Genomic DNA, 24,903 nt, shown 5'->3' with positions numbered 1-24,903 from the left:
AGAACAAGAAAAGAAAATTATAATGATAATAAAAACGAAAAGTTTCTTAGTTAATTATTATTACCTACAACAAATATATACATATATACACAACTAAATACAAATGTACACAACTAAATACATATATATTCTATAATACATATTACATATATACAAAAACTACAATACCGCACACATCATTTAAATTAAGTTACTGTTTAGTAAATAAAACGCACCTATATTCTTGCTCAAATAATAAACGTTTCGTTTTTTTGAATAAAACATGCTAAAAATGTAATATTTGACGTTTTTAAGTACCAATCTTAACATCCGCATCCGCATCCGCGGATGTCAAAAAATCTGTAGATCCTCAACATCCGCAACATCCCTGGTACCGACTATAGCCCCGTCTCGATATTGAATACTATCAATCAATTACTTCAGTTTTGATATTTTATTGTGTTAGGTACAGTCCGCGTCAATATTAGGGGTTAAACAACGCGCCAAAAGTTTCTGCCACCCTGGAATACTTTCCCTGTGGAAGCGGTCAATGTATATCTGCTAGTCTTAATAATACGCAGGAAACATAGTAGGCTCCTTTGAGTAGTAGGTAGGGATATATAAAATCCATAAATAATTAAATATGTATATTAGGTAGGGTCCGTGCACACGAAAGCGCTATTTGATATTTGATTAACAACTATTTGATCATAAGTATGCTATCATAGAATACTTACGATTTGACAATTTTCGAACTACCTATTTAGCACGGAAAAGATCGCTTTCTGGCGATAAGACACATACAGTATTTGTGAATTTTTAAAGCTATGTTACATTATGTTATTATTGAAATATATCATTAGTTTACCGTGGTTTACCGTAAAGACAGCTGTAGAATGACTTTCTATCTCGCCTTCTCGATCCGCACGCTGCACCCTTATCTCGAAGCTAAATGGTCTCCATCAATAACTGACAGACGCATCAGTCTCCGGGATAGTTCCGCTACGTGCACGGAGATAAGCAATAACCACTGCTTATTCACTATTTACTTGTATAAATGCGGACAGAGATGGTAAAACACCTAATGTGTGAATGTCACGCCCTCGCCAGACAAAGCATGAAGGACTTTGGAGCAGGATATCTGGAACCAAAGGACTTTAAAACGCTACCCATGAGCTCCATCATCCGGCATATGGAGATGGTGGGAAAAGCTCTTGAGTAGTTGACGGATCCTTTCTAGGGGGTAATTGCACAAAAGATCCCTATGGGTCGAAGTGTATCCGCAAGGGCCCCCGAAAACAATAAGATGAAATAAGATGTATAAATACTTCCAAGCCCAACCTAGTTGAAGCCGAGGGTTCTGGGTTCGAATCCCAGTAAAACCATGCTTTTACTCCTTTTAATGCTTTTTCGGAAACTTCTGCAGGTGTCCGTTAGATCTGCGGACCGGACCAATATTCGGAAGACACATTAATAGATTTGTCGGTCACAGGACGAAGTGTATCCCTATTATCCCTAATGTGTAGTGCATGAGTGTGTGCTACGAGTGAATTACCATGAAACAGGGATCCATTTTTCCGAAATGTATTTAACTTGTACGAGGGGTACACCGAAATTGACGGGAATTGTGTAGTTTAGGCTGAGTTTGAATAAAACCTTTTTTGATACATGCAAACTGGCTATTTACAATCACGATGACATATCCTTAATTTAAAAAAAAAATATGAATATATTTGATAAAGCGGTTTAAAATTGACTAGTCGATAAACAGAATGGGGCTCACGCGTGAAAATTTCCGTGACCGAATTTTTCACAACTTTCGCCGAGGGTTATTTCGTGATGGATGTCTCATCGAGCTTATTTCTATATATGATGTTGAAGTGCCTTGTCAAATGACAATATATCGCCAATAGTGTGCGGAGTTTTGACGGGGTCGTGCCTCTCTCAGTACTCTACCTTCTACAAGTCGACCAAAAACAGCGGTAACACTTGAAAACGACACTACTGTGCAAAAGATAATTGAAGGTGACAGACATATGACATACGAGCAAACCCGGAGAACTATGGGCATTGGAATGACTGTAATCCAAACTATTGTACATAGTTAATTGGGTGTCAGAAACCTGTTTTCCCGGTGGGTACCACATAATTTGTCAGAAGAGCAAAGTATGGATTGTGTTGTTTGGTACCGATTTACTCTGAAACGCTTCAACGAAGGGAAATCAAAAGCCGTGTATAATATGGTCTCAGGTCGTCAATCGAGGGTTTATTCATATGAACCTTAAAGGAAGCATCAATCGGCAGTTTGGGTCTTCGAAGCCAAGGTCAAGCCAATGAAAATCTACAAATCGGCCATTTTGGTAATGCCTACTTCAGAGTACAAAAAGTGCTTTAATTAATGGTTCGAAAGTATGCAGAAATGCATTGATTGCAAAAGAACATACTTAAAAAAACAATAAATCATAATTTACGTCTAACTTGCAGCTAGTTTTTTTTTTACCGATCATTTCGGTGCGCCCCTCGTATTTTTAGTAGTTATCTTTAGCTAGTTTTACGGAATCCGAATTTTTATTATCTCTTCATAAGCCTTACGATTCGACAGTTTATAGACTAAGTATAAGTATTTATACTTAATTTATTAGTATGTGACCCTTTATTCTGCGGTGTTATTTCTAAAAGTTAGGGATATACGTACAAATGTACCCGTCAGATTTTTCAAATAAATTAGTCACATATATGGCAATAAAAATATTTGTACTCTTAGGGCTACTTCCACCATTCCACTAACCCGGATTAACCGATTAAACCTGGAGTTACCCTGGGTTCAGTACAATTTGACACTGGGTTAACGGTTTAACCGGTTAACCCCGAGTTAGTGGGATCGTGCAAGTGGCTCTAATGGTTAAATACTCGTATGGTGATAAGTTAAAACTAATTTACCTGCCAACTCGACAAGATATCATAAGATTTATGATTCTATTGAGCAAAAACATAAACTGTCATCCTTTTTAGAAAATGCTATTTAAAAAAACCATTCGAGACACTTCACACGTCCTAAGACGAATCTAGGTTTTTTTTGAGCCCTTATACGTCTATAGAATATATAGAGCCTTATTGCCTTATAGGCTCGTTCTGTTTAGTCTATGCTGCACGGTGGTTATAGATTAAATCTTGTGGACTCCGCATTGTGAAGCATTCAGCACACATTCCCTGTCCGGGTGCAGCCAATGTGGGGTCATGAAGCTTTTTCCAGGAGTCCGTGCTTCCATTATGGGTTCACAAAGTGGAAGCACACTTGGATGTGTGACTTTGTCATATCATTTTGTATCAAAAAATCTAAAAAGTCAAAAGATATATGTTATGATTAATATACGTCTAATTATGTGAAAATATTTTTCATAATGTGAATATCCAGAGAGTAAAACGGTGACTACGTTTGTATGGAGATATTGGAGATGCGATCGTACCCTTTCTTCTTCAGAATGAAGTATAGCACGTACTCGCCCATACAAAAAGAGCTAACGAAACGTTTCCCGTTATTCAAATTTGCAATACAAAAAAATATTAAAGCGAAACCTATAAATCTAGGGTATATTATGAAGCCATCGACATCATAATCAAAGTGATATGTTAAGATTTAGTGAGTGGAAACGGTTTTCTCCCGAAATAGAAATTGCTTGTAAAAATACCTTTTGTCAGTAGCTATATTTCCTTCTTAAACACGTGGAATCTGATCTGTAAGTGGTCTGCGTTGGTATAAAAAGCCGTTACAGCTCTAACGAGCGCGCCCGCATGTTTCGGATGCCGACAGGAGGCGCTAGGTTTACAAGCGTTTTTTAAACGCCCATACTGTGGCCACACTTCTTAACCAACGTAACAACACCTCTAAGTTAGAAATCAATGTAGGAACCTGAGAGTCCGCTCATACTGACCAATATAACTTCAGCTTTAAGAGGCCCACTGATTACCAGTTCGCTGGACGATATGGGCCTGTCAGTTAAACGCAAAATTTGACAGCTCCGAACAACAGATAGGCCGACATCGTCCGGCGAACTGGTGGGTCCCTTAAGACTCAATCATTCGGATAAGTTGCTAGCAACTTAGATTCTTCAATAATACTCGTAACGAAGCATGCTAACACCTCTTAATCTTTCGTATGCTACTATAAAATTTTGACTGTTTGAAACATTACTTTAATATTGACATGCTGACATGCTCAAGTTGAATGTAGAAACGCACTGATCAGTGCTAACCTCCTAATATATACAGGAAAAGAGTCATACAGGAAAAAACTGAAAACAAACCATTTTTTTAAGAGAAGTTTGATAGGTACTTACTATATAGGAATTAGTAAATAACTATAGTTGATTTTGTTTAATTTTAAAATTGAACGACAATGATCTCTACAAAGACCCTATTATCAAGTCGTTAAAGTTCAGTTACAGATATTTTTGAGCACCTTAGCCACTCAGATATATATATCTGATGGGGACGGTACACAAATAATCCAGCAAAAACAACCCACAACAATTACCGACTAATCGCAAAATGAAAGGTTGCAGTACTTGCAGTAAAGTTCACGTAACCCGTATAAACGTATAAAATGCGTAGCTAACTGTTATAGACACGCAATGTGACAATATTACCACGCATTTACATGCAAGCTGCTTTCAATAGCCGAGCCGGTGCGCCAACCAACGGTTAGGACATAGGTACCTACCTACTCCAGTCATTTTACGCATCAGAAATATGGCGATTTGGAAATAATTTCTAAATTCTAGTATTAAATACATACGAACTAGAATCATAGAGTAATATTAGTAAAAAAAGCGTGGTAACTCCATACATTATTTTCTTACCAAAACGCGCGTTATTTCGTAGTGGACATATCTAGATTCATTATCATTGGTCTAAACATCTGAAGAAGATGTAAAGGCCAATGATGATGATGATGATATCTAGATTAGTGATCCCAAAGACTCGAGCCCTGTTAGCTCTTTTTAGGGCTCGCCTCATCTCTTGACACCTAAAAGTCTAAAAGCCTTTTCTATTTCATTAGTAAAATAGGCTTTTAGCCTGCCTACTTGTAATATTAGTCTAATATTCGTATTTAAGTATTATTCGAAAATGGGCCCAGCTTGATAGAAAATCAATCGGAACGCGGAAATTATTCGTAAAAGGCCCATTTAACCGTTTACGTATGAAAACATTTTAGCTGTGCGAAGCTGGGGAATAAAGTGAGGTGCTTGCGCGGGCGCAGATTTATACATTTACTGTAAGTGCAGGCGTTGTGTTAAACGACATGCCGAAGTAATGTGGTGATTCTATTGACAGTGACATTTTAGATTTTGCGTAAAAGTCATTGGTAACTCAATATGTAAGTTTACAGACAGCAGAAGTAATGGGGCGAGGCGAGGTTGTCAAAATAATCTGAATACAAATTTGTTTGAACTACGAGTAAATGCTGATATGTAAAGGGGGCCCACTGATTAACAGTACGCCGGACGGTATCGGCCTGTCAGTTAGAACTAAATTTTGAAAGTTCCAAACAACTGACAGGTCGATAACGTGCGGCGGACTGTTAATCAGTGGGCCCCTTAAAGACTGCTTGTCCGATTTGGGAAATATTTTTTTTGCTTGAAAGTAATGTACGTCACAACAAGCAACACAATATTGTCATCAGGTGAGATTTTGAGGTCAGATGAGATTTAGAAACAATCGTGGAGGTCTTAACATATTAAAGACACATACATTTTTTAACTCTTTTATTACTTCTTTAAAAGCGACATTTTTTTACCAAATGAAACTGCTAAAGAAGACCATGAAATAATGACACATCGTATTGTGAAGTTAAGTCTTTTTTATTAATACGACAATTGGGTTGGCGTTTTTTATTTTAGATGCGTCGTACGTCACACATATGTAAAAATATTAACTAAAAATAACTTGTACATGTGTGCGTGTGTTAGACCATTATATCAGACGTTCCCTCTCTTCACTCATTGATCACTCCTCTATTTCCTGGTATTGATGACTCGTTCCAACTTTCTCCTCGCGTTCTAATCATTCATGAATGATCGCGGCGCTTAGATGGAGTCATCAGTTCTATGCGAGTTGCGAGTTATGAGGCTATTATATGTGCCTGCATATGTTGACCTATCGGATGTAAATGAGAGCTTGTTAGTCGATTTAAATATGATGTGTTTATTGAAGATGTAGGAAAGTTTTGAGTCTTTACTGGAATGTGGATTGGGATGTGGCTGTAAAGCATTATGATATTTTATCACATTTCTATATAATACTGAAAAAAACAGCCAACTTACGTAAACTAAAAAAAATTTGCTTAATATCCTAAAACCGATTTTGTAACTAAAAGTTTTTTATTTATTTATAACAAATGTTCATACACTTTTCTGTATGAAGTGCCATAACGCTAAGTAAACTAGAGTCAGACCGAGATAAGTCTGCAACGATTTTATTTGATAGTACACAGCAGTATAAGTGTAATTTTAAACGTCAAGCTTCTATGAAATTATGACGTATATTGTGCAGTGCGGGTGACTGCGTGTGCTATCAAAATCGTTGCAGACTTGCCTCGGCCTAAATCTATTTCATCATCTCATCATCTCAGCCTATATACGTCCCACTGCTGGGCACAGGCCTCCTCTCGAGCGCGAGAGGGCTTGGGCTATAGTCCCCACGCGCGCCCACCCGCACCCGCGCTAGCCCAATGCGGATTGGGGACTTCACATACACCTTTGAATTTCTTCGCAGATGTATGCAGGTTTCCTCACGATGTTTTCCTTCACCAAAAAGCGACTGGTAAATATCAAATGATATTTCCTACATAAGTTCCGAAAAACTCATTGGTACGAGCCTGGGTTTGAACCCGCGACCTCCGGATTGCAAGTCGCACGCTCTTACCGCTAGGCCACCAGCGTTTTCAGCGGAGCCTAAATCTATTTATTAATTTTATATTGCATTGCACGAAATAAACACATACTATTGCAACAGATGCTATTTAAGTTCGATACAAAAGTCCGAACGGGACAATTATGCATCCATTCGGTCCAGGTCGACAGGCAAAGCCCGTAATTTCGTACCCAGTAACCCCAGGTGATCATTAACCACCTGAGCCACTTATCCCGAGCTTACCCTGACTTGTATATCCTTGGAATAAAGGCGACTTTAGCTCAGCAAAGGAATGAACTAAAGTGGTAAGTTAGTTGTGGACCCGGTTCCGCCTGCGGCATTGCTTTTTGTTGAGATAATTATTTTTTAATGGTTTCTTGGTAGCAAAGTTAGAAATTAACGACGTTACGGATTGTCACGATTTTCGGAAAATGTTTTGTAAATTTAAGAAAAATGAGGCCGACATGAGAAAGACATGAATTATTTATGACATGCAATTAAGCTTCGGCACTTAGGTACAATAAATTATGTGAAGTGTTTTATATAAGTAATTACAGTTATTATTTCGCCATTTTTGCATTTCATATTATGTTATTTTTACAAACTACTCGACACATTGATGAGTGGATATTCATGAATAGACATTTATTTCATAATTTGTGCAGTCACGAAAATGTAATTTTTTATTGGAGGTAAAATGTACCTATTAGACAAAGATTTGCCTATTAACGGTGGCCAACTTTTACTCTTTTACCCTATAAAACAGACTTCTCAAAGAATCCACCAAAAAACAGCACATTAAAATCAAATCACCAACAAAAATGCCCCGAAACCTTCCGGCAATTTCCTTCGCCCTTCGGTAGCTAGCCCGTAAAAAAACAAAAAACACAGCTATCCTTTTCTTTCCCACGTCTCACGTAACGTGGGAAGAGGACGCAAGATTTCGCCGTATTTGCATGCGTGTGAGCATGTTCATATAATAAGGTGTTGTATAAATGCGTTAACGGTGAACTGGTAGCCATTTTATATTGTAGCATCTGCTAGAAGTGTTATAGTCTTATGAATAAAATATTTCTATTAGAGCGTGCCTGGTGTGCAAACAGTACGGTAACCATCAGTTTGTCTCTGACATAAACGCCGTCGAGAACGTAATTTACTTTCTATACATCCCGTTTGCACTAATATGCGAGTGCAAGCGAGATGTATAGAATAGTACATTTCGATGCTAGTGCGGAAGGTATGTCATTACTTCACGAGTACCGAGATATCTTGCCACGAGCCGCAGGCGAGTGGCAAGACTCGGGACGAGTGAAGAATGACATTTCCGCACGTGTATCGAACGACGTTTTTTAATACAGTTGCGAAAAAATAAGAAAAACATTGTTAATCGTACACTAAACAAAAGTGGTAACAGTGACAGCTCGGTTAGACGTCGTCTTTAAGTATATTATATCTATGGGCGTTTGACAGCTATTCCGTTCCATTCAGTCAACTTAACGGAATTTTCAATATTGAATATTAAAAAATAAACGTGTTATAATGACGAAGAGGTAAGTAATTAAATATGAAATATGTAATATTTTTCGTATTCTTACATTAACGGTAGGTTTTTATGCTGATTACGACGTTTAAAGGAAACTAATATTAACACTCATCAATAAGTAGTCGTGAATTGGAACAAGTATAAATTTAAAAAAATTGGAAAAGTAAAAAGCACTAGTTCGAGATAACCAACTTTCCGCACGCTAAACAGCTACGTAAAGTAGCACTTTTTGAGCAACTGTATTAAAAAGTAAATTACGTTCTCGACGGCGTTTATGTCAGAGACAAACTGATGGTAACCGTACGGGGTGCGTTAAAATGATTGAAGTGACGTTTGTTGTAATGATCTAATACATATTTATTGCTGGGAGGTCTGTAATAATGTTATTAAATAGCGAAATAGAAAGGTGCATTGGGGTAACTTCGAAAGCGGGATAATTGTGGAAATTGTAAATATCTACTTAACTGTACATTCTATTTTAGCAATAGTAAGAAATACGCCTAAATACTCCTTTGATTTTATAGATATTAGCCATTTTCAAAATATCCGGGGTAATATTGAAAATTTTGGAGTAACTTTCGAAGTTACTCCATTAATGATACGTAAATAGTGTTATATTTTCAATATTTTGAGTTTATCTCATCTCAATAGTTGAAAGCTGTCATTGTACCCAAGCTATGTGAAAAATGTAGGCTCAATCACATTTAAAACAAACTTTACGAGATCATTTTCAACTTTTAATGCATTTCTAAAAATATCCACAAAACTGCATGCAAGAATTCCAGTATTATTTTACGACGACGCCCGTCATTAATATGGTCATTAAAACAGTTTAATTAAAGGCATAAAAGCTTCCATATACAATATCGATTGCTTTTAGCTCTTAAGATAAATACTATATAAACTAAGAATATCCTATTTGCTCTCTAAGGAGCTCTAATGCATATATATAATTAAGTATGTATATTATTTAGTTAAGCTAAGGAGATACTTATTCTTATTCTATTCTTATACTTCTGCGGAAATGGCCTTCTGAGAGCCCTATCCTATGTCCCTGATGAGGGATAACAGGATATATTATCATCATCATCATCATTATTTAGTTAAAGTCAGGTGTAGAGTACCATCGCCCACACTGTTAACTGTACATCGGACCTAATGCCTTTTGTAATAAGGATCACCGATGTAGCTACAGTTAGGAGTGTTGTTGTTTGTACTCCAAAAGGAATACATTGAAAGCAGGCATTAAAGATAAGGCGATTTTAACATTTGATTTGGATTCAGTGTAATAACCGCTTAAGGGTGTATTTACGTTGTCCGATCCGATCCGATATCGAACCACAATTTCGGGCCGAGAGCAAAAATGTTTTCAGCAAAAATTATGCTTACAAAGTACTTATACACAGGTAAACAATAACTATCTGTCCGGCAGCTGACGGGGGGTCCGACATGTCTGAAATTATCTATCCGATATCGGATGTCGGATGGCCCATATGGGAAACACAGATGTAGGAGAGTGCCCTGTGGCTTAAAGTCCGCTTTTTTTTGGGTGAAACATATTTTTTTGTAATGCACAATTGCACATTTCTAAAATAAATAAATAAAGAAACAAATGATTTTCAGGTATTTTTTTAGGTTTAGTTTTAGTTTTGTAGGTAGTTTTAATTTTAGGTTACTTTTTATTGTAAGTTTTGTGAAGTCATTGTCGTAATTATTTATTGATTGAATTTCAAAATCAATTTTAAGTGACAAGTTTACCAATACCATTTATTTTTTATGTACAAATACATTCAATTTTTTTTTAAAGAAACAAATATATGTTATACCTGCATTTTATATCCGATATCCGATATCGTATCGGAATATGTTACGGGCCCTTTACTCACAATTGCCTCTGGCACGCGCAAGATAACGATCGATAATGTTGCCAGCGCTCTCATGTTTGCGCTGCTAATTACCGCGGCTAGATCAAGGCAATTATCCAGGCCAGGGCTATGAGGGCCTATCGCGAAAAACGATAATCGAAATTTCATTATCGGCCTCTCTGTCGCTCTTGCATATTCGAGCGATAGAGAGGCAGATGAAGAGATATCGATTTGCGGGTAAACGACAAAAAATCCGAAACACTGTATTCAGGGGATTCAGTGGACGATATCCTATCGTGGAATATTCTGTCACAAAAGAAAATATTTTAACCAATCACATTTTTTTTCTGAATTTAATATTTTTAACTCAAAGTCTAAAATTTTTAAGTCAAACTAAGTGGCATTCCTATTTTGGTCGCACTTTTGATATTGACAGGCAATCTTGTACATTATAGATCTGTGGTTTTATTCTAGCACATCATAGAACCAGGAGATAGAAATCTACAATGTAGGCCCTTTGATGTTACCCCTAATTACGGCCGCGGTACAATTATCGACTCCTGCGCATTGTGAAGATTTATAGCGATTGCAAGCGTGCGCTGATTGTGGGCTGAGCATTGATTTGTGTAAGATTGTAGATACCTGACAAAATAGAAAAATAATAGTTATGTATACGGTCCGAGGTATATTAAATCCTTCATGTACGTACACAAAACAAATTACATATATGTTAGTTACACGTATTTTACTATGAGACAAACCAAAGCGAGTCCTATGAAACTAATGGTTTATTTTTCATATTTGCAGGGTTGGTTATTCAGTATGACCTACAGAAATTGAAAATAAATTATAGCAAACAAAAATTTCAAAAATCGTACCTCGGTTGATTCTTGTTTGCAGAATTACGTCCAATTCAGCTCTTATGGTAGCTCAGTATAGTCAGACACAGCGAAATCATTATGTATTAGTATTAGATCTATGAGGTAGGGCTGCCTTTCCACCGAGTCGGAGATGAGCGGAGATGAGAGACGTGCGGGAAACAACCAATACCTTTGGTTGTAATCCAGCGAAGCGCAGAAGAGATGTGGATCAATTATATTGTTTGATCTCCGCCTCAGTGGAAAAACGGCCCAAGTATAGGTCCTAGGTTCTTCGGCCAATCTAACTCTCATCTATGATTAGCCGTATGTATTTACCGCTGATAAGCCTTACGTAACCTATCATCCGACCGTTACTTCGTTACCGGCAGATAGCACAATTAACCAGTAAATCACGAACCAGATGAACGCAGCCACTTAAAACAATAGATCTTAAGGAATCGTATTATGTACACCTTTACTACCTTTTAGTCTACAAGATAGTACGACCAACATCAAAAGAATAAGATCGCAGAAAAGCATGTTTTGTGGACTGTTATGGCGTTGTTGAAATGGGAGCAGTAGGAGCAAATAAACCGTAATAAGGCAGCGAGAGATTGCACCGTAATGACAGGCCTGAGGACTGAGGGGTGGCAGGTTCGAACCGGTGCTGCACAATAGACTTAATATTAAGTTTTGCTAGTGGGTTTGCCCGTGGCTTAATTGCGGAAAATTAAGATGTTGAAGAAGAAGCTACAACGACATTTTCGAGATTTGATTTAACACTTAATTCGACGCCAAAGGCTTTACACAAACCTGGATTCTTAAAATTTTTAAATAATTTTTAATATTAACGGTTGAACTATCTCAACCCTGCTTCATTACTGTTTTAAAGGACAGTACTAAGATTTTGATACTTCTGCATATTTGATCGGAATTCATAGAATTTCATTTAGTAAAGTAATACTTAATAAAAATTAAGTAGTCAACAATTTACACTAACTGTAATAATAGGTATATGTATATGACTGAAAATTGTTTGGATACTAAATGCATTTATGATGGTAGAAACTATTCTGACTCAAAGTTTTTCCATGTTTTAATTATTCCAAATTGAAATCCCAATAACAATAAGAGTTCCAAAAAGGCCTACGTGGTATCTTTTTGTATGAAATGTAAATATTATCTCATGCCTTAGCTTAAGTAGCTTAGGGCTTCTGTGGTAGCCCTAACACCATCTGGCTGCAATCCTGCTGCTTTGTTATTTTCTACCGTCGACGCAATTTTGCGCTGATTTGTTCTAGAAAACGGTATTTTAATCATACTATAAATTTCTTCAAAATTGGCAGCCACAACAAATAAGTTGAAGTGAATAAAAAACTCTGACAAAATAATATAAGATAACTTTACACCGACTTAAATGGAATAATGTGACAATATAAATAATGATATTGCCACACTTTGTCATTGCAAATGACATGCAGAGCTAGTTTGGTCCGACTCTAGATAATTTTTTTGCAATCTCATCAGAAATACGTATTCTTTCAATCCAAATATATATCTCAAGGTTATAATAATTTCAGCAAACAATAAAGTGCCAAAATGTCGGCAACAGCGACAAGACACGTGAAAGCTTCCAATTCTGCGAACATTCTCATGTGCAAACAATGGTGGAAGGTCTGCTGGATGTATGGAGACCAGGAGAAGTACTACAGACAACTCTACGGCAGAAGAAAAATGAACAACATGAATAGAAACTTCATCAATTTCGATTTAACCGATGTCAAAAGACCAGGAGCGCAAATCACCGAACTTACTGATGATTTTTTTGAAGACACTACACAAGAACCGGCACCAGATGAAGTTGATAATGCTTCTGATAAAAGTAAAGTAGAATATAGCTTTGGAGTAGAATCCGAACCAATTTACGGAGTAAAAACGTGGCAGAAAGACCAAAGACGACAACCTATACAACATAATTACGAAGTAGATTTAGATAGCATTATAAGTACAAATCTGAATTCTAGTAGTATCAAAAGTATGTTAGAGAACGGTCTACCTCAAACGCAAATCTTAGATTCAAACGAACAGATTATAAAAAACGGTAATGTAGTTGGGAAGAGTTCTAAAGTTGTTTCGAAGACAAAAAGGGGGGCGATAGTAACGGAAAGTACTGAAGTGTCTACAGATGGGAAGACGACGGCGAATTTGAAGTTTGAGAGGTCGACGGTGAAGTGTGGGCCGAATAAGGTGAAGGAGGTGTTGCAGCCGCTGAAGGAGGATGCAGTGTTGGCGGAGTGTGAGCGGAGGAAGTGTGTGGGGGACCGGCTGACCACGAGGACCACGACGCTGGTGACGGTGTCGCAGACCAGCGTGACCAGCTGCAATGAGTGAGTAGAGCCTTACTATATGCACTTTTTTCAGCCCTTTTTTTACCCACCCACTGCTAAGAGAATATATATTTATATCTTTGCTAGAAAAGTAAGCAAGCCAAATTCCAGTTTAATAGGAAACCCGATTGTAGAATAAATTAAATATATTGGATATTGAAGTATGTTAAATTCTAACAATTACAGTATAATTTAAAATAAAAGATTATAATTTCACTCGAATCTCTAAAGTCTAAGCTGAAGATAAGATTATAAAAAGAAAGTTTGCTCAAGCCGCCATTGAATTGTCCCTCACATCATACATCACAATAATTCAAAACACTACGTTCCAACAAACGACGTGCTATGTCAACAAAGAAACTTTGAGCACTGCAGAAAACCCAACAGTTTTACAACCTTTTACATCTTCTGCAATACCGCATGTCCATTGTATTGCATTTACTGGAGGAACGGTGCCGACCACAAAACTTTATTCCTTATCTTCTCTCTCTATTTCAGTATTTACAAATTTCAACTCTTCACTCTCAAAAATAAGGTTGTCTTTGGATTGTGTGATAAGGTTGTATACGATGGTGGAGAAATAAGGAGTGGATATGGATATGAGTTTACGAGGAATTTCACAAGGCTTGTGGTCGGCGAAAGGCAAGTTAAAGCATCAAAATACAAAGTGTAGGCTTCGAAAACTGGCCATTTGAAAATTAGTGAGCGGGTGCGAAATTTTACATTCCACTTGTTTTTGATAAGATAACTTTGTTTTGGATTTTAAAATATCATTTGATATTTACCAGTCGCTTTTCGGTGAAGGAAAACATCGTGAGGAAACCGGACTAATCCCAATAAAGCCTAGTTTACCCTCTGGGTTGGAAGGTCAGATGGCAGTCGCTTTCGTAAAAACTAGTGCCTACGTCAAATCATGGGATTAGTTGTCAAGCGGACCCCAGGCTCTTATGAGCCGTAGCGAAATGCCGGGATAACGCGAGGAAGAAGAAGAAGAACTTTGTTTTGGATTTTATGGATGTATTTCATATAACATATTTTGAAGATTTTATATTTAATGACTTCACGTAGCAATGAAACCGTACAAAAGTTATACAAAATACTGTCTTAAATTTACACTGTTTTAAATATGCTCGAATTTTTAAATATTCGATCCGATATTTGTCAATGTAAATTTAAATTCTTCCGGATTTTAACATCTGTGTATATTTGCAAGTTACTTGTTCTTCGTAATAAATATGATTTATCTTATTTTAGGCAAAATAAATATACCTACTCGCATTTAAGTTAAGTCAATCAATTTCAACGATAAAAAAAGTAAGGCTGCTTATTATGTCCAAGCATACGATAAGAATGTCAACGTGTAACGTTAAGCTTATCATATCCTTTTCACGGTTCTATTTTTTGCTTTTTAACTATCAAGTTGAATTAATTAATTAATTGGAGAATGATAAATCGAATTAATTGTTTTTGAACAACTATGAAATAATTGATTTATCCAGTCGACATTTTTTATACCTTATACAAATTTGGCAAATCAGGTAAGCTTACCAAAACAAGCCACCACATATTACCAACATTTTCATCTGCAAATATTTTGCTTTATCAAACTACATTACCATTATGGAAATACAAAAGTGTAATCTACATATTAATGGTGATATCATGCTTAATATGTAGCGAAACTAATGATTTCACGAACTTAATTTATTTGGCCAAATGCCACAAGTCACAATATACATGGCGCCAATCGAAATCTTTTTTGTTATTTGTCAATTAAACTCATAAAAATGTTATGGCATTTTTGTCTCTTTATTTTGGCGCAAACATTCATCAATAAGGGGAGAGCGTTACATTGCCGACAAAACAGTTTCTTTTTAATACATATTTTGTTAAAATTATTACATTTTAGATAGTTTAGCCCTTGCCTGGTATGGCTTGGCTGTGGACAGAGTTAGCGGTCTTTGGTGTCGGAGGCCAAGATCCACTTCGGGTCGTTGCGCCACATCAGTAAGTAAGTAAGACCTTGCCTACTCTAAATGTTTTTTTCCATCACGCACTAAACGTAAAAATTCTTAAAATAACAAATTCAAAAATGAAAATCGCTTAAAAATACAGATAAGTCAGCAGGAAGCTCGCACCGCTCGACGTACAAACGGTAGCCGATACCAGATACCATCTTGTCGTTCGGACGCCATGTTCTTTTTACTTTTTTTCTTTTTTAAGCCAAGGCTGCGTGTTCGCGGCCAGTGTTAAAATGCGCGGACTTATCCGATATTCGATTACATCTCTTTCGATGTTTCAATGCTCGATTATCTTAATCGATGGTTTTTTGACGTGGTTTTGTTTAATCGATTCGATTCGCCGCTTGGCTCTTTACTTTAGTTAATTGCTGGTAGTAAATCTAGCTGCTGTATTTTATGACTATAAATTAAAATGAAGAATGCCACAATAAGACACCTTCATTGGAATATTTTTTATCGCCCTTCAGACTTCATTAAAACAGACATTATGAAATGACATATGAATTTCTAATAAATATAATTTATTTATTATAAAAATATAAAACCACTTACATCAAATTTTTAATTAGGATATCCACAACGCAGGCTTCGTCACGTGGCTACAAATGCAAATCCGCAACATGCTTCGTCCAAAACAAACCAATGATGATATCCGCAACAGGCTTCGTCATTTTTTTTTCTAATTCGTAATAAAAAGTACTGTAATCTTAAATCTCTTAATCTCATTACCTATACAAATACATATAGGATTGTAATTAATGACTACATAGTTGACATTTTTCAACATGTTTATTACCAAAAGCAAACAGGTCTCTATCTATAAGTTGTCACTACATAAATTATTTTTATTAATTGGAAATATTCCAATAGGGAAAGTGGTTTTTCTTATGTTTATTACTTCCCATCACATGTTATTCAATTGAATTCAATTTATTTAGAGACAAAGATGTTATGGACCATCGTGATTACTAACAATTAAGATAAAGAAAGATTATAAACTAAGTTATTACTGTCTGTTTTTTTTTAACTGTGAAGTACTACCGAGGGGTAATAGTATCCTTATTTTGTATCTTGTATAGAAAATGTATGGAGTAAGTACCTATAATAGTAGGTACTTTATTCTTAAAAGAGACATACAATAACGAAGCGGAGATATAAAAAAAAACTACAACTTGAAGATATAAAGCGAATCTTACAAATAAAATGAAATACAAAACGTTTATTACACCATTCGAACGGATTATGATCTCGCTCCTCATAAAGGATGTCATCGCCATTTTTCCCATCCTTTAGCGCTTCCATCCAAATTCAAATGATCTTAATGCAGCTGTTAAAAGTTCCCAAGACAATGACCTGTATGCCAATTCTGTAAACAATTTGATACGGTTATAGTCTCATTTTGATACGACCTTGCGTTATCTCACGCTGATTGGTCCTTAATAGGAAAAGTACTTACCTATACCGAATTGACGCTCATCACTACACCAAAAACAAAGTACCCTCTGCGTCTGTCTGTTTACTGTGTTTTGTTTGTATGTTCGCAATAAACTCAAAAACTACTGAACGGATTTTCATGCGGTTTTCACCTATCTACGTATACAGTGAGTTTTGAGGAAGGTTTAGATATATCATTTGGTACCCCATGCGAAGCCAAGGTGGGTCGCTAGTATTTTATAAATTATTTTATAAATTACAATTTAATCACAATTACAATTTAAATTTAATTATAATTTATAAATTATAATTGCGATAATTCAAAGATTGCTTCATATGGATGTCGCATAAGTGGATAGATTAGTCGATATTTAACTAGGCACTAGCTGAAGTGAATTTTTGCTCCCCTCAAACCGGGGTTTGCTCGTATAGGGCACATAGGTTGCGTTTATTGGTGTGCGTGATGCCTGATGAGTGATGACACGACAAGGCCATGTCAAAATGAGATGAAAACTATATCAAATCATGAATACAGAATCGGTCTACTGTCCTGTATAAAGGCATTAAAGGTCAGTTGAATCGATTACGCGCGACTGAGCTCCGATTATTCGCTGACACAGTTAATTGGCTCATTGTGAACCTTATTACGATGGAATAAGGACTATTATTGTTTAGTCGAGTTGTTAGTGCATGCTAATCGGGAGCATCGGTGCGGTGGACTGAGTATTGTGCTTTTTATAGGCCGATGCTGATTACATGATAAAGTTGTTTCGTTTCTGGATTTTTAACAGCTACCTAGTTACAAATAATAGTATGAGTTCCATTTTAATTTTTAAGTTGGCAAATACTTGACCTATAACTTTTTAACTATATTATTTTTGTTATAAATGTATCGATCTATTTGGCCACCTTGGCCTTCAATATCTATCTGATACTAACAAATAGATGATTACGACACTACATTTAGCCTACACTTATAGCATACACTTCATATTACTGCAAAAATATAGATGTACTTGATTGTAGATAAATTCAAAAAGTTGCTTTTCGACCTATCCTACTTATTCTACTAATATTATTTGCTACTATACTAACCTCTATTACTCACGCAATAACACTCAATTTGCCATGTTAGTCTGTAAAGCCTCAAACACAGTTTCCAGTAATAAGGGTCCGAGGAGCCCCGCCCTTTGGCAGGTGTAATCAACTACAGGGAAGGGGATGTGGCCGCAGTTGATACTTCCTGACTTTTGTGGTTGCGCACACGCACTTGTACGCGCAGTCAAGTGTATAATCATACGCACATCATTTTGTACTGTTAACGGTGAGGTTTCTTGAGAGGAAAACAACTCATTATTCATTAATCTATTCTATTCGCCGGCCTTCCTAGCCGCCGCCATACAATCGACTTTACGCTCTCATTTTAAAACAACATTGTGAAATAACATAAAATTTGACATGAATATTTGAGTAACTGCTTTATTGATAAGAACAAAGAAAGAAATAAACAAAAATAATAATAGAATTTAAATTGTACTTGTACAAGTACGCGGGAACTTAAGGCACTGGTCCCACCGCGAGCTAGTAAGCTATGAGCTATCGGCTATAAACACGAACAAAAGATAAGCACTCCCGTGTAAATAAAAGAGACACGGCGATATTTATAGTTACTCGCCCAGCGGTGAGACTGAAATTAATTTAGTGCATTAATTTTATGAAGACACAAATAAATCCACCAATTGATTGGACTTTAAAAATACATTTAAAAATTGTCATAAAATTATACGTTTGAGTACTTTATATTTGCAAAAAAGAAATTAGAGCGCGTAGAAGTTTTACATACAAAACTTGTAGAACATCTGCTCGCTCTGTTAACAATTACTGTATAGGTTAGCGAATATAATATCTAGTACCTATTCAAACTGAAATAATATGCCATGTTGCCACAACCAAATTGTACTTTACCCCATGATGCTTGATGAGTTTAAAACCAGCCCTGCTGTGCCCATACCATTTCCCTGAACAAAATTATTAGACCTACTTTGATTGTAACATTAATCGAAATAAATGATTTTAGTTTGTATTTATTATGCTTGCTTGATGTAAATAACTAACTATGCACCTTATGCTTTCATAAAACATTACAATATATCGAAATCCCATAAGATTTATTTTAATACAGTTTAAAAGTCAATATAAAAATAAACATTAAGGGTAATAAAAATGTCTAAATTGTGGAGTTTTAAAACTTTTTAAAAGTCGTTCCTTGCCAGCGCAGCGGGCGGTTACCCGACTGCGGCCGATTATGATGAGTAATGAGTTACGTGTCAACTTGCGACCCTTCGTTCAAACACTTATGTCGTTTATCACCGAAGATATGTAAATTAGACGAAAAAGTGCATCAATTATAGAAAACTTGTTTTAATTTTATTACAAAAATATGTTTCAGAGGAAACATATTGGAAATGGTAATATAAATGTATACGAATGTTCTCTTTATGGTATTTTACTTATTTTTGTACACGCTATGCTTTGGTTGACTTGAAACATAAATATTATGTAAAACGTGTCTTAGCGACTTAAATCTCTAAATAAAGACATCAGCGGGCTCTGTCAATATTGTTTTATTAAAAAAATTTTACCTACTTATTTAGTTTCAAAATATTTGTAATAAAAGATTATATATAACCGAAAAATATAATTATTTTTAGAATCGTTCATAATTGGACTAACAACAACGTTAAAGGATTATTCAACATTTGTTCACAGTTTACTTTCAGTACCTACATACATATCTATTGACATTATAATCTAAAAGAATAATCTAAAATGAATCTACAAATTCTGTAGTTAAGTTATATAAGTGAAAGTGTCCTAAGAAATTCAATACATCCTCGATCTCTATTTGATAACACTGTAATCAAAATAGAGCCAGGAAAGGCAAATGTACGCTTTTCTAAAGAAAGTGCGTGTTAAGATTATCATAATTAAGTCCTATCAGAGTTTACAACTTATGCCAACTATGTAGCTACGATCCATATTCAACCTTTATAAACCTCATCTTGATTTGATATATATTTAGGTTACTCGCAGCGCATCTCGCTAGTGGTGAACAATCTGAAATTATTTAACCAATTCCTGGTGGAAGGTACTTATAACGAGTAACAAATGTAATATTAAGACGAAACAGGAGCTGAGTTTTAAATATTTTAGGTAAATATACCCGTCTCGCTAACGGAAGCGGCACCTAAAAGTAGTGCGATAAGGACAAGGCGAAAAATCCTCAAAAATCTCAAAAATCGAGGTTTCGTACTCCTCTGTTTCCTCCTCCAAAACTTAACCAATCGTAACCAAATTTAGAAATCTAAATGATTATGAAATTATCTGTGTCGGACCGTTTTGCTTTTTTGGCTAATTGATATCAGTTTTGAATGCCACGCCTCTCATTGCGGCATAGTCAATTAGGCCATTTTGGCCATTTTTGAAGAGCTCTTAAAAAACTTAAAAAACAAAAATATCAAAAAAAGCAAAACGGTCCGACACAGATATTGACAATATTATTCTGTGTTGAAAAAATCATTGCTCTAGCTTCAAAAACCACGGAGGAAAACGAGGAGTACGTTTGTATGGAGAAATGACCACTCCTGTTGGCTCTTAACATAGGCCGAAGGTAAATAACTTTGTAATTTTAATTTTGTGATTTACTTCAACAACCTAGTACTTACTTGAGTTTCTTTCAGTAACAATTTTATAACCAGGGCGAACTCGAACGATATATGATATTTGACTTTGATTTACAATCTTGGGAAATATTTGTTATATTTGGAATTTCTCATAAACATAGATCTTTTGCCTATACGGCAGGCAAAACACTTTATTTGCTTCAATAAATCACGGAAATACATGGTTAAAGTTAATTATTCTGGATATTCCTGCTCACCCTGTATATGAATGCGCGTCGCGTGTAACATCAAGTCAAGTTGTATTCTTCAAGGCTGGATTGCATCTAGGTCCTACTGCCGTATTGGAACTTCAAGATATTCACAAGAGACGACACGTTCTAGATCCATTCTAGATACTTTATAGTTTAGATATCAACTAGTTCTCTTTTGGAGCGCAATTCGGGCAACTAATGTCACTTTTACGTTAGATAGAGTAAGATATCTATTAGATGTGAATTAGATCTCTAAGTCATATCCTGTGGAAATCGTTCAAGAGTATCTCCAGAATCGCGCAAATGTCAAATTTGACAGGTTATATCTTAAACATAATCGTTATCGTATCTTGGTGATGTCTAAAAGATGTCTAATAGATGTATAACTATTTCATAATCCGAACCGGGCCCCTAGATTATGGCCATTAGGGCTCAAGCGCTGCGGGGAAAGCTAATTGTGTGCTGAATGGCCCCTAAATCACGGCTATCGCTGCGTTTAATTGACGTTTTCTGCCTCTAATAAGCTCTTATAGCTTATTCTGACGCGAAAATTCAATACCAATGTAATGACGCTGACCCCTTACGTTTAATGTAAAGGTTATTATGATTACAACTGAAAACCGCCGTGTCGCCGAAATATTTTTTTAGCTTGTAAGATTTTGTATATTAGTTTGTAAGGTATGTATATATGGGCCTTAGTTGCCTGATAATAAATGATATTTGATTTGATTTGATTTGATTATTAACACATACAGGATTTTAAACTTATTTTTCAACACACTTTCTCGTAATATGGAAATTAAACTCGCGTGCTTTTTTCATTATTATCTAATTCATGCGGTAATATAAGTTGACTTTTTATAAATTGTAACTTTACTATTATAAAAATTAAAATTTGATGAATATAAACTTATTTTTACTTTTTTCTTCGAAAGTGTGTTGAAAGACGTCGTATGTAACACGTATGTTTGGTCATTACACACATCGGCTTTCCTATTATCATCCCTCAGTAAAGGTACTTATTTATACCTATATAGCAGTCAACTCTACCTTATTTACCTTATATAAAGTTATATAGTGAGCAAATTCACACAATTATTTTTAATACAATTTCCACTACTTACATGTGATTTGAGAAAGGCGGTCCCACACAATGTTTCATATCGACTTTGAAGCAATGTATTGGGACCGTATATTCTATTGAATTTGGACATAGTTTTACTTGGGTTAAAGTTGTATTTTATTGCGTTATTAACCATTGAAATGAGCATAGTTTTGCGATCAAAAGTACGTTCTATTGCATCATTAGCTTGTTGAATAGTCGTTCGTGTGCAATATAATGTGCGCTATTTTACAAGGAATAAAATACACTTTTATTTTTTTATCTTCGTTACTCTGATTTTTATTGAATACTAGCTAGCTAGCTGCCGCGGCTTCGCACGGGTTTACAAATTATACACCAAACCTTCCTTAAGTATCATTCTAATTCTAATGATAGGCGAAAACCGCATGAAAATCCATTCAATCGTTTTTGGGTATTTATCGCGTACAAACATACAAACAGATAGACGCGGCGGGGGACTTTGTTTTATAAGGTGTAGTGATCCGTTTTGGCCTGTGTTCATGTTCTAAAAGTAAGCGTAGACGTAAGGGTCTGCCCGCAGCTTTTACTGTCGGCTGTTGCCGATTCCGCGTCGATAGGTGTGGGGAGACCCTAAACGGGAATGTGTATTGATTTTTATAATTAACAAAAAACATACGTTTGAACTACCTAATGAAAGAATATCCTTTTAAAGTACATATGGTCCTATTTTCCCGCACTAGTGCGTAAAATAGCACTTACGTGCCTATGTCGAAAGTTTAAAGGGCCATAAATATGTACTATTGTACTGTAAAACGTTGTACGATACACGTGCGAATAGGTAGTAAATTTCCTCTTTTCCGCACTTGTATCGTAAATAACTATTTTGTTTTTTGTTTTTAATCACATGATGGAATCGTATTTTTAAATATTCACTTTTTTACATTATATAGTATATACTTATATTTATGAACAGTATGACAATCTATTAAGTAGGTAGGTACGGTAATTATCAAAATTTAAATTAACAGCATGACAAAAACTTACAACATGCAAAATCAAGAAATCAAAGTCCACTAAATTCCTCACAGCAGACGTCATTTTTGAGGTTCGACAGAATATGGCAATGTAGTAGAAAGCATTATTTACATATTGAACAACGTATCCATAAATCTGGGCTTATGCTAATTCATGTTTATAGATTGCCGGAATTAAGACGTCGCTTAAAATATCTGACTTTAACGACCAGTTTATACGCTAGCTAAATATACATATATGATATTAAAATTTTCGATAAAGCACAGCAAATGTGATTAATCAATTTGCAGTATGAGAGAAAAAATCCGATAGTAATACTATTTTTACCTACTACCATTATATTTAGATGCCAAATGAAACTGTTAGTCCTCAAACGCCTTGTTTACTATTTTTTATTTTCATTAACAAAATAATGGTAATTGTAAATTTCATTCCATAGCGTGATGAGCGTTCGCGTTTGCGATATGTCTATTTAAACAGCGCGCCAAGCGGGACGTTTTGGAAACTCAAAATCCCATACAATATGACACTTAACGCAAACGCATATATCACGTCACGCTATCGAATGAAATGTACACTAGAGGTTCTATTTCATTTAAATAAACCAACTAACTACGTAATGATACTAATGATTAATATAAATACCTCGTTTAAAAACCATCAAATCATTCGGTCCAGTACCTCAAAGCGAGCAGATCGGAACCAGGAAGCGACCTTGCCGCTCGAGCGACGTACTGTTTAAAATCATCCGAGATAGAGCCTTTTTAACAATACGCCATTCAATTATCAACCTTACTGTTTAGGACAGTAGAAGCAGATTTGTATTTAATGTTTTGGAAAATATGTTTGTGTGAAATAATATAAACTGTACCGTGTACTGTGTACCGTGACCGTCACGGTACGGTACCGGGAAATTATTTAGGGTTTTTTACGGGTGTTATAGGATTTAAAGGTACTTCCTTTACAGAAGGGCTAGTTGTATATGCTAGTACTTAGTGGGTAGAAAGTAACAGTAGAATATAGCTTAGTCTGTTTTTATAGTTGTTTTTTAAATAATATTAGCACTGACCATAGAAAAAAAGTATGCAGCGCTCATTTGTTACTTGCATAGAAAATACATATTCAATTAGTTAAAGTGTTATATTGCATAGAAAATATATAAGCGCAGTCCTACTTGGCGTAATTTTTTTTTTTAATTAGCCTTAATTTTAATTATACTTAAAAAATATATTACAGGTCTTTTACCTATCTTTAAAACTGGGAAGTTATTAATTCGTTGAGATTTTTACTATTTTTGGCTTACTTTACTTATCCTTGTTTCTTGAACTTCCTATAACGCCCCTCCATTTCAAAGCCACCCCGATATTTGATACTGATAGATAGATAGATAGATAGAATACTCTTTATTGGCACACCTCAGTAAAAAGATACAAAAGACTGATACTGATTTTTGATGTCAATTATTTACCTAAGTATAAAAAGTTCTTATAAGTTATTGTATAATATTAATAAGCAAACAGTCGAGCGTGTTGCCAGACCGAGAGATAAATTTTACCATACCGATAGATTGCTCTGACCCCGAAATCGCAATCGTAACGGGTATACAATCATTAAGGTTTACAACCAGAACTGGCCGTTCAGACCAGTTTATGATTCATTAGTTGTGTATCTAAAAGATTATCAATTAAAAAGATAAGTCTTAGTTTATGCTTGCCACTTGGGATCTTTTGAACGAGAAGACTCTAGTCTGGTCTAGTCGAAATATAGACAGTTATCTAATTAAATAGAGAAAGATTTATGATGATATGTTGCGGAAACGTACAAAAAGAAAGTAGTTTCTTTTAATTTT

The 24,903-nt window shown here is 35.5% G+C and overlaps 1 protein-coding gene across 2 annotated transcripts in view; it reads left to right on the top strand.

The window, feature by feature from the left end:
- Window positions 1-24,903, top strand: part of LOC134671689 (protein prickle-like) — a 209,489-nt gene that overhangs the window by 6,702 nt on the left and 177,884 nt on the right. For both annotated transcript variants that reach the window (XM_063529508.1, XM_063529507.1), the window contains exon 2: window positions 12,740-13,546. In XM_063529508.1, the coding sequence (XP_063385578.1) occupies window positions 12,759-13,546 (788 nt within the window). In that variant the 5' untranslated portion in view covers window positions 12,740-12,758. The remainder of the gene's footprint in view (window positions 1-12,739; window positions 13,547-24,903) is intronic.

This window comes from Cydia fagiglandana, chromosome 16 (genome assembly GCF_963556715.1).
Source record: "Cydia fagiglandana chromosome 16, ilCydFagi1.1, whole genome shotgun sequence".
Taxonomy (NCBI): domain Eukaryota; kingdom Metazoa; phylum Arthropoda; class Insecta; order Lepidoptera; family Tortricidae; genus Cydia; species Cydia fagiglandana.
This window is presented reverse-complemented; position numbering and strand designations above follow the sequence as displayed.